The sequence below is a fragment of the Physcomitrium patens genome, chromosome 21 (genome assembly GCF_059467195.1).
Source record: "Physcomitrium patens ecotype Gransden chromosome 21, ASM5946719v1, whole genome shotgun sequence".
Lineage (NCBI taxonomy): Eukaryota > Viridiplantae > Streptophyta > Bryopsida > Funariales > Funariaceae > Physcomitrium > Physcomitrium patens.
Window position 1 is genome coordinate 2,403,155 of NC_143430.1, and position 11,336 is coordinate 2,414,490.

The window sequence follows — 11,336 nt, forward strand, 5'->3', positions numbered from 1 at the left end:
CTAACTTGTGGAAGTTGCTTGAGAAGCTTCCTACTTTGTAGAAGCTACTTAAGAAGCTTCCTAACTTGCAGTATATATAGGAGCCGAGACTGAGGGGATCCTCAGTCTTGACAATATATCTCTTGGAGCTCTAGCTCACCTCTCTAGTGTTGTTCTTCTATTCATCTAATTAGTCTAGTTCTTGCCGATTCTTCTTGAGCTTCTTATTTAGATTTCCAATCAGTATTCTAAATTCGTGACAAGTTATTACAAGTTTATTTATTAGGTCAACATATTTATTTAGTACAATTTAAATAGAATTCTAAAAATGACAAAAAGCCAAAAATAATCAATATTTAGTGAATTTCTGTAATATGTGCAAATAATGATGTACAAAAAGATAAGGATAAAAAAAATTATTTCTTACAAAATAATAAGAGAAGTTATTCAAAAAGCATTAAAATTATGTAATTTTTCTAAATCAGAAATAATATAATAATTACAATAAATATAAATATGAAATACTTATTTTTTATATTTGGCTGTTAATAAAGAAATTTATTGTTAGCTTTGACAACATAACAAAGATCTCAAACATCCACTTGTTTGTTTGCTTTTCTTATATTTATTCATAAAAATATTAAATATAATAACTGAATCAGTAATTTAAATATCACCTAAATAATTACTAATAACGAAGTGTAAGAGCCATCAAAAATAGTTGCACCAAGTGAAACAAAAATGTTATTAATTGTTTCAAGAAAATTAAACATTGTCATTGTTCCAATGTAATTTAAAGAAATCATTAAAATAATAATAATAATAATAATAATTTTGATTAAAAAACGCTTTCAAACTTATATTAAAAATCAAAATATAACAAATAAAAAAAAAGTAAATATTAAACTTTAAATTTAAAAAAATCAATTTGAATCATAGTTAAATCCTGTCTGTAAATCTAATATTAGTACATTCCAAGTGGATTATGTGTCATGCCAGCATGCGCTATGCTGGACCATGTGCCAGGTCAGACATCAAGTGCTAGGTGGTCTGCCATGAGGTTTTATGCCACATCAGCATGTGTGCCACGCTGGACCTGGTGCCACATTAGATGTCAATGTTGTTAGGTAGAAAATGCTTGTATTTTATACTTTTGGGCTAAGTTGAAATAACCAAATGTAGTTTAGGAACATAGATTTGCTCACAGCAAGGTGTCAGCAGTAATTACCTGGAGTAACTTCTACACATCATTTTCTATGTTATTTATATTTATACTTTATTTTCAAGGATGCCAAGTTCTCATGAAATCACTGCAATAGAAGAAAATCTGAGCTTGTAAGGAGTTAGGGCTTTTTATGGGAACATGGAGATGGCAGAGCATGGGAGAGTGTATCTTGTTTAGGTTTCTGTGCCCTTAGTGGCAGCGATTTGTCCAGGGAAGAATTCAGGGATGAGAGCTTTAGGGCTTTGGGAAGTGAGCCAAGCATTGAATTTGTGGAAAGACCAATCTGACTATGGCCCATCTTCAGACAATCTGTATTGGGGCTGAAGCCTCTGAGGATCACTTCTTTTTTGCCTTTGCGAAGGATTCTTTGGGTAAACATTCAGTGCTCCACACATCACCTATCATGGACATCATGGTCGAGAATCAGAAACAGATTCTGCCATGTGCTTTGGTTTAGAGAGAAAGTGTGCTGTGATACAACTGATAGCTACTGTCCTTAACACGAAACAAACTTACATTTACTGTATGCATTAATTCAATCATTCATCAACTTGATGAAGACCAATGTTCATTAATTCGCTCGAGCTCAAGAAGATTTCATATCGTATGGTGTAGGTGATTACAATGCTATTTGGGGACAATTGTATTGCAAAAATTATTCTGGTTTTCGTATGTTCATGAGCATAGCTTGATTGAATTCAGCTTTTACTATGCTGCAAATATGTATAGAAGCTCAGGAAAGGACGTAAAAGAATTTCATCAAATTCACTATCGTATTAAGATTCTGAACAGTAGTTAGAAAATATTTATTGGGCACTGCGTTCACATTTTCAGGTTTACGACTATTTGGAATCCCTCGAACATACGTATTAGTGACAGATAAACGTGTTTTTTATCTTTTTTTCGACAGTTAGTCATACATTGAACCATGGATTTGTTTTCTCCGACAGTGACACTCGAAAGGTTCGACAGAAAATGTCAGTTCATCACAGGTGTTGGCGAATTCCAGTTTCAGGTGAAATATCAAGGAGGCGGGCACTGTCCTCATGGTTAGCATGTTTCTCATGCTAACCATTGAAACAAAAATGTTCCGAGAGCAATTGCTTGCGCTTGCTCATTGTTCTTAGATCTAAACTGGCCTAGTGAGGCATGGACAAGAAGTATTTCAAAAATTAATCAATGTTCCAGGATATGAATCAGCAGAGCAATACAAAATAGATGGGTGACATACCCCATCTCATCAGGACGTATATATATGTTATCCCCACCTTCTATAATCCTCGAAGTGGTAAGGTGTGAAATTTGTTATCAAATGACAAATTGTAAGAGACTATGGTATGAAGATGGCTCTTTCAGAATATCTACTTGGCCAACTCAGCACGCAGTTGCTTGGCGGCATTCACCATGTTGGTCAAGGCTGGCACCACCTCGCCATACTTCCTTGTCTTCAAACCACAATCGGGGTTGATCCACAGGACCTTCGACTCCAACACCGCCAACATCTGCATTCACCAAGAGTCATCAATAATAAAGTCACGTAGGCTAACGGCATTTAGTGCTAATAAATAATCCAACGAGATTGTAACAAGTCCCAGATGCCTCTTCCCGAAGTCGAGGTGGGGTCTAGCACCAGTCGGACGAATTACCTTGCGGGCACGGTCAGCCATCTCTTCCGTAGGTGGGATACGGGGGGAGTGAATGTCATAGACCCCAGGACCAATTCCTGCTCCGTAGTGCACACCCTCACGGAACACGCTCAACAACTTCTCATCTGATCGCGAGTTCTCAATCGTGATCACGTCCGCGTCCATGTCGATGATGCTGTGAATGATATCGTTGAAGTTCGAGTAACACATGTGAGTGTGAATCTGGGTGGTGTCCTTAACACCGCATGTAGTAATTCTGAAACCGTGAACCGCCCACCTTAAATAGTCTGCGTGCTCGGACTTACGCAGTGGCAGACCTTCCCGGAGGGCAGCCTCGTCGATCTGGATCACCGTGATGTTGGCCTTCTCTAAATCCTCCACTTCATCCTTAATGGCCAGTGAGATCTGGTAGCACGTCTCGGATCTGGGCTGGTCGTTCCTCACGAATGACCAGTTAAGAATAGTTACTGGTCCCGTCAACATACCCTTCATTGGTCTCTTGGTCACGCTCTGCGCGTAGGTAGACCAGTAAACCGTCATAGCCTTGGGGCGGCTCACATCGCCGAAAATAATCGGGGGCTTCACGCATCGAGATCCGTACGACTGAACCCACCCGTTCGCGGAGAAACAGAATCCGTCCAGCTGCTCGCCGAAGTACTCAACCATGTCATTCCTCTCCGGCTCGCCGTGCACCAGCACGTCGATGTCCAGCTCCTCCTGCAGCTTTACAACACTGTCAATCTCAGCCTTGATGGCCTTGTCGTAGTCCTCCTCCGAGATCTTCTTGCTCTTCACCTCGCGCCTGACTCTGCGGAGTTCTGGAGTCTGGGGGAACGATCCGATGGTTGTTGTGGGCAGGATCGGCAAGTTCAAATGCTTCTGCTGCTGATCCAAACGGCTCGACACTGGTGTGGCACGACGATGCTCTGACCCTGCCAAGGAAGCAGCCTGCGTTTTCACAATCGTATGAAAATTTAGTCCTCTACTTCACGACAACAAGAAAACCAACAGCATCGCATTCGCACCCTACGGAAACCGTATTTCCCACGGTCCTACTACGGGTTAGCGGGACAATGTCTTGAATTAATTCCAAAAGAGATTTACAACATACCAATTCCTTCACGGCCTTGTTGTGCACACGAGGCGAGTTCCTCCTTGACGCCTGCGCAGCGGCATTAGCAGAGAAGAATTCCTCATCCTTTTCACCGGAGACGGCCTTGGCAATAGCAACGACCTCGAGCAACTTCTGGGCTGCGAATGCCATCCAAGACTTCAATTCGCTGTCCAGCTTAGTCTCATTCTTAAGGTCCACAGCAGAATGAAGCAGAGAGCAAGAAGTCGACACGACGACATTCTCCTTTCCGAGCTTCGCCTGCAGCTCCTCCACCACGGCAACGGAGGCAGCAAGGTCGTTGGCCCAGATGTTGCGCCCGTCTACGACACCAGCGAACAATGTCTTCCCTGCAGGGAGGCCCTGCTCGTGGATAATGCTCAAAGTCTTCGATCCACGGACAAGGTCCACTCCGAACCCGGAAATAGGCAAGCCGCACAGGGTCCTGCAAACATTGATATATTGGTTTGTGATGAATTTCCGTAGTGATCTCTACAGCTGAAGCACTGAATGAGGTGTTCTTACAAGTGTCACTATGTACATTCCTGAAAAATGTTAATTCTTACTTGTAGGCCTCTGCGGGCAAGTCTGTGAAGTAAGTCTCCAACAACAGTTTCACCCCAGACAGCTCTCCAAGCACGGCGTAGGCTTTCTTAAAAGCCTCGTACTGAGCAGCTTCTAGGTCCATGACAAGCTTGGGCTCGTCCAGCTGAATCCATGAGGCACCAGCTTCCTTCAGTTCCGTGATTACTTCCCTGTAACGAACAACGGATCAATCAGATGAAAACTCAACAACGCTCCACACGTATCCGAAAGTTCTGCAATGTCACGTAGGTGTCGACTTCTCAAAGCACACTTACTTGTAAACAGGGAGGATGGCGTCCAGAAGAGAAAGAGTGTCGAATCCCTTGGGTGCAGACTTGTCACCCTTAGACAAAAGCAAATAGGTCACTGGTCCAACCAGCACTGGCACAGTGTCGACTCCAAGGGCCTTGGCTTCCTTGTACTCGCTCACGGCCTTGCGTGAAGAGTACATGAACTTTGTCTCACTGCTCAACTCTGGAACGATGTAGTGACTGTGAACATGTCAAAGGCAGCGTCAGAACTACTTCCCCAACCACTGTATGAAATCTCAAAATAGCCTACACAGGCGCTAGCATTTGTACAAGAAAATACGTTATGGATCAAGATTGTACATACTAGTTGGTGTCGAACCACTTGGTCATCTCCATGGCGGGCTTCGTCTTGTTTCCACGGGCCATCGAGAAGTAGACATCATGGCCAATCTCCCCACCAGTCCACTCGTAGCGAGCAGGCACAGCGCCAACCATGGCGGTGGTGTCCAAAACCTGGTCATAGTAAGAGAATGTGTTGCTGGGAATCATTGACACTCCAGCCTCAGCCATCTGCTTCCAGATCGACGCGCGCAGGTCCTTCGCAACCTGCTCTAGATCGGCAGCCTGAGTTTTGCCGTCCCACATAGACTCCAAGGCGAATTTGAGCTCCCTCTTGGGGCCCATCCGGGGGTATCCGACTACGTGGGAAGCCATGGTTTATGATTTAACTAAGAACGTCTGCAGACAGTGAACAATTTCTGTTAGCCTGAGAGATCGTATGAATATTCGCACACGCTAATCATCAGGTGAATAAGATGCAATTCTACCATTTCCATGTGCCAATGTACCAACCAGCGAGCTTAAGGAAGACGTTTAAATCTGGGAACATGTCTAACACCTTCTCATTGCCATGCAACCCCATATTCAGAGATAGTCGAAAGCTGAGACTGCAGATCTATCCTGCTTCGCAGCATCACACGAAGTCCCGCATATTTCTAGTCGACGAAAACAGTTCAACTCGAAATGCCGTCAAATACGACGTTACATTGTTTATTGACGCAGTGATACACTGTAAATATTCGTGATGAGACCAAATGCACCGCTAAAACATAAAGCCTTGATAGAGAAATCACAACAAAAATGCAGCATCCTCTAAGGTCTCCGCACCGTAAAACCTTGATAAATCCTAATGTACAATGTACACACCTAACCATAACTACAACCGAACAAACCCTTGCGACGAGAGAGAATATTTCCTACAGAAAGGAAATTCCGGGAAGTCACAGTCACTTCAAAGAAGCCTTCCTTGCTGTAAACTGCCACTATCCCACTAGATCCAGAGAGCTTACATGCCAAGAAACACGTCAACACACTAGGACTGATCGCACTAGCCGAAGTCATCAGTACCAAGTCACATTGAATGTATCGACGCGATGACCGCGAACTAAACGAAACCGGATTAAACAGCAGAGTGACAACATCCTAAGTCGAGCGATCCCTTCAACATATAATGTCTCGAAAACAACAGAAAAGCGCGACTGCGACAGCTAAAGGAGATAATAAAAGAAACCTGGTTTTTAATATTCAACAGTTCTCAGCGGAAGATGGAAATGTCGACGGGGCGAAGGTGGAGCAGAGGAGAACAAGGGCACTAACCTGAGGAGCAAGAGGACAGTGGATCTGGAGCTCGACAACGTCCCCTCCGGAATTGTGAAGGGAGTGAGATGAGGAAGGGGAGGTGAAGAGCTAGAGATGGGTTTAAGGGCGCAGGTGCAGGGCTCTTAAAGGGCCAACCAAACACACTCAACTCCGCCCCCTCCTCCACATCCCCCCCCCCCCCCCTCGTGGTGACTCCTGAACCCCCACCCGCTAATTCAACTCACTAATCCCACTTACTGCTCTCCGCTTTGTTCGGGTTGTCGAGCTTAGATTTTTCTTTCTTTCTTTCTTTCGGATGAGTTCGCATATTTTTTGTTTTAGTGAGCTTGTTTCTCAACACTCACAAGTCACACATACACAAGAACATCAACATTTCAGTTATTCGATATTTCAAGAACCACTTTTGAAACAGAATGAAAAGAATTATCACTGTTGCTTCTTAAAAACCAGTGGACCTTTTTTATCGCATTTTCAATTATTAATTTATTTTATTTAATCCCCATCCTCATGTGGTTTTGGATATTTCTCACACCGAGGATCTTCACAGATGGGCAAATGAACGGGGAGTTCGATCCCGTGGCCAGCTTCAGTAGAAGATCCCATACCCCCATTCTCACTCTCCTCCTCCTGTCCGCAAAGAGTCCGGGCAGCTGGGCGGGCAGGCAGAGGGAGAGGTTGTAAATGTGGGAGGGGCAGGATTTTCTGACGGTGGGCAGGCAGGAAACCAGAGCATCCTCATCATCATCCCTCCAATAATGCTACCCACACATGGCCCAGGAGACCGGGCAGTCAGACGGTCAGTCAGTCGGTCAGGTCAGCCTGCCCATCCCTCAGTCCCCTCTCTCTTCTACTAGAGCCTGCAAAGCCACCAGCAATTTTAACCTGGCTCCGGTGGATAAGTAACACTCCACCATCACCACCACCACTGCCACCAACAACTACTACTACAACTACTACTGCAAATAAGAATGAGAATGAAAATTATTCTTTCCCGAAAAAACAGAGAAAATGCAAACAGAAGCGAGGAGGAGGAAAGGAGATGGTGAGAAATAGGAGGGGGGTGATCAGGGGGTAGCAACATGGTTTTAGCCGGAGGAATCACATTCGCCGAGGTCGGTAGAAAGCGCACCTCCAGTGGATCTACCTGGCCCTTTGTGCATCAGCACAGGTAGCGCAAGCGCCGTCGATCTGCGGGAAAACCTGACTTCTGCGGACCGCCGGTCTCTGATTTCTCATACAATCAGTGCAGCGTCTATTCTCGTCACAGGATTGATGAAGCTCACAACTTATTTTCCTATCGAACAGTGGATCGTGGGGCACCTGGGCACCTTTCCAGGAGAAGTCCAGCAATGTCTTAGCTGCCGAGAAATAACATCCTTGCCGATTCTCGGTACACTCCCTGTATTATTGGGAGGCTCTCGGTGAAAACTCGAGGTATGAGCTCGTAATCTCAGATCAAAGCGCTGCCTAATTTTAGGTCTGCTTTAAGTGCCACTAAAACCTGGGTGATCAACAATCCAACCACACTCAGAGTAAACACAACAGAGTCAACAGAGTGGAGAGTTCCTTTTTAAGTCATCACGTCATGGGAAGAAGCCTACGGAACACAAGAAAAACCTGCAAATGGGCGAGTAAATCCAGGGCTTCATCGAAAATGAAGTCCCGTTTTTTTCCCTCACGATGTTTGCACATTGGGTTTCAGCCCGCGGTTAGCGACGACCAGCTGTGGATTTGCTCACACATCCTAACGAAACTGACAAAAGCACAGAGGGAATGGCCAACTGGCCAGCCCCGATCCCATTAAATGCTGTTGGGAGCTTGGGGAGAGCCATGAAGCAAGCGCGTGTCAGATGTTGGCGTGCACATATCACGGCAGGCAATATAAATGGCATGAGCAGGATTCGGTGACTGTCAGGAAACTCTGGTCCGGGGTTTCTATTGCGAAACCGCCCCTCGTTGCAGGTGCCACCCTGGGACACAGAGAGACAGTATCATCACCATCACCATCATCGCCATCACCATCATCGCCATCGCCAACATCGCCATGGCTGGTTGGGATTACCACCAAGAGGAAACAACAGGCAACGGGATCTGATTCCCGAGCTCCGCTCCTCCTCTCATTCAGGCTTTGAGCTCTCTCTTTCTCTCTGTGTCAATGAATATACTGTACTCGCACATTCTTTGCATCCCCCTTTCTTTTTCTTTTCCCCTTTTCATCTTTCTTCCTCTCTTTCACTGCCGTTTCTTTATCTTTACGTCCGCATCTTTTCCTCTACTTTGACTATGATTCTATAATTAGACCGAACCTTGAGTTCTAATCTTAATTTGTACCAGGCAAACAAGTTCCTATTCACATCAATGTATGATTTTTCTGGTGTGATTAACATACAAGTTCTAAAGCAATGAATATTAAGAAGAATTTCAATAAAAGTGCAACTCGTCTATAATTTTCTATAAAATATGCCAAAGATTATCAACACTTGTTGTCACATGTTGTGTGAATGTAGTCAAATGATTGTTGGTAAACGTTATTGGATAAGGAAGTTTTACTATGAAGTTGTTGAACTTACTTCTATTTTTAATTTTTAATTTTTACTTGAATTTAATGTTCAATTATTTTGCATATGGAGTCTATGTAGCTTATATTGTTTTATCTTTTTTACATTGAAGACCTCTCAATTTGATTGTTGTTTTGATATGAATATATATTTTTTAAAAATTCCCTTCAAAAATATCACTTAAAATAATTAAACTGATCCAATAAATAAATTAAAACTAATTTTAAAACTAATTTTAAGACATGACATTTAATATTTTTTCTTTTAACATATTCCAGTACATTATAATAACAAAAGTAAATTCAATGTCATTGGTGAATTGTTTAGTATTAGATTTTTTTTGTTACAAGTATTTCTTAAATCTGTAAATTTAAATAATAAAAATTATTTATTCTTCAACGAATTTGGAATGAAAAATTCCATTGTCATATTTTAAAGTGATTTGATACGTACATTATACATGAATTGATATTGCATGAAAAAATAAATGGTTAATATTGTATAAGAAAGTATCTAGTAAAAGACTTTAAGAAAAATTATTGACCAAACAAACCCTATCAAATGGAAAAAGATATTAAAGAAATATAACTTATATAAATAGAATAAAAGAGAAACAAAGACATTTTATAAAGATTGTAGTAAAACGTGCAAGATATCAATAGAAATTATGAAGAAATACAAAACATTTTAGATTGTTGCACACAAAAGACTATAGAATGCAATTTGTTAATTTAAATAGACAATAATTGAAGTAATCTTATTAAACTTCATAGAAGATTGTAATGGAAGTAGAATTGTTAGATCTAAAATCTCTCAGAACAAGCATTAATTTCTTTTTGCACTATGAGGTGTAATAAGAAATATTCTAAACATTAAATATTAAGTTTTTAGAACATGGAATATTTGTTTTTAAGTGTAAGAAGATAACATAGAAATATTCTAAGCATCATTATATATATATATATATATATATATAGTTTTTTAAAATTAAATATTTGAATCATTTATTTAATAATTCCAAATATTTTAAAATATTTTATGATCTTGATGATTTCTAAATTTGATATGAATTATAATACTAAAATATAAAAGGTATGACATTAGTTTTTGGATATTTCTTTTTTATGATTATAGTTTTAGATTCTAATATACGCACATACATATATATATATATATATATATATATATATATTATTAAAATTTTATAAAATTAAAATTAAATATAATATATTTCTAATCTTATATTATAATATTATTTATCAATGTAATGTAATTATGGTAGAAATCATCTTTCCTAAAACCAATTATTGTCAGCCATGTGACTTTGCTTCACACAGATAAAAATCATCCTAGCCACATGACCTTGCCTTGCACAATCATATATAGCTATGTGACTCTAGTAGCTACATGGTCCCTCTTAATTCTCCATGTTAAATAATAAAATAAAAAAATATTATTAGAAATAAAATAGTATTAGTTGTGCATTACAAATTATGGTTGGTTTCTAAAATTATAATTAATTATTTGAGGTTATTATATTTGAAAGATTAATTTAAAAAATCATTCTATGTTTGATTGGTTAGTATTTTTCGAAGTAAAATTGCTTAAGAGAAAGTATTATATGATATCAAAAATAATTAAAGTTAAATAAAATTTATAATTAATTATAATATAATTAATTAAGATCTGATATATTTTATGCTTTAAAATTAATTAAAATTTAATTCAATATATAAAGAATAAATTATAATTATAATTTTAGATTATAAAATATTCATTCAATAAAATTCTTATTTATAAAATATTTATAATATTCTATTTATATATTATATTTAGTATAAAAATTAAAGATATATTTGAAAAGAAGAAGATAAACAAATAAGTAATTTTAAAAAATAAAATTCCAAATTTTAACTAAAATATTTATTAACTAATTATATTATTAAGTTACAAAAAATATAAAACAAATATATTTTTTTAAACATGTTTAACTTTAAAACAATTATAAATAAGTAAAAATACATTAGAAAGATATTATCTTTCTATAGTATATCATAGAAGATTATTAGATATGAATTAAATCTAAAATTTTACTAAATGCATCATGTGGGCATAAAAACTTTTTAAAGTTTTAAAATTTTAAAATTTATTATAAATATGTCTTCTAATTTAGATAATTTTCATAGAATTATTTCAGTTTATAAAAAAATTATAATTATATTATAAAAAAGTTCCATTTTTTTTAATTTTATTAAAATATTCTTAATATTTTCATCTTAATTTATATTATCTAATTTTCTACTTATTACAAATGAATTTTTA

General features: G+C 38.9%; 1 protein-coding gene across 2 annotated transcripts; it reads right to left on the reverse strand.

Moving 5' to 3' along the window:
- Positions 1-2,367: 2,367 nt before the first annotated feature.
- LOC112274142 (5-methyltetrahydropteroyltriglutamate--homocysteine methyltransferase) lies at positions 2,368-6,540 on the reverse strand. 2 transcript variants are annotated; one of them, XM_024503374.3, is made up of 7 exons: positions 6,454-6,540; positions 5,162-5,535; positions 4,822-5,037; positions 4,528-4,716; positions 3,962-4,406; positions 2,851-3,798; positions 2,368-2,706 (listed from the first exon to the last, which is right to left on the reverse strand). In XM_024503374.3, exons 2-7 carry the CDS (start codon positions 5,509-5,511, stop codon positions 2,566-2,568), a joined length of 2,289 nt encoding a protein of 762 aa, XP_024359142.1. In that variant the 5' UTR covers positions 5,512-5,535; positions 6,454-6,540; the 3' UTR covers positions 2,368-2,565. The 2 variants fall into 2 exon arrangements, with proteins under 2 accessions (XP_024359142.1, XP_073385964.1); XM_073529863.2 differs by having other exon boundaries at positions 6,368-6,540.
- Positions 6,541-11,336: the final 4,796 nt, after the last annotated feature.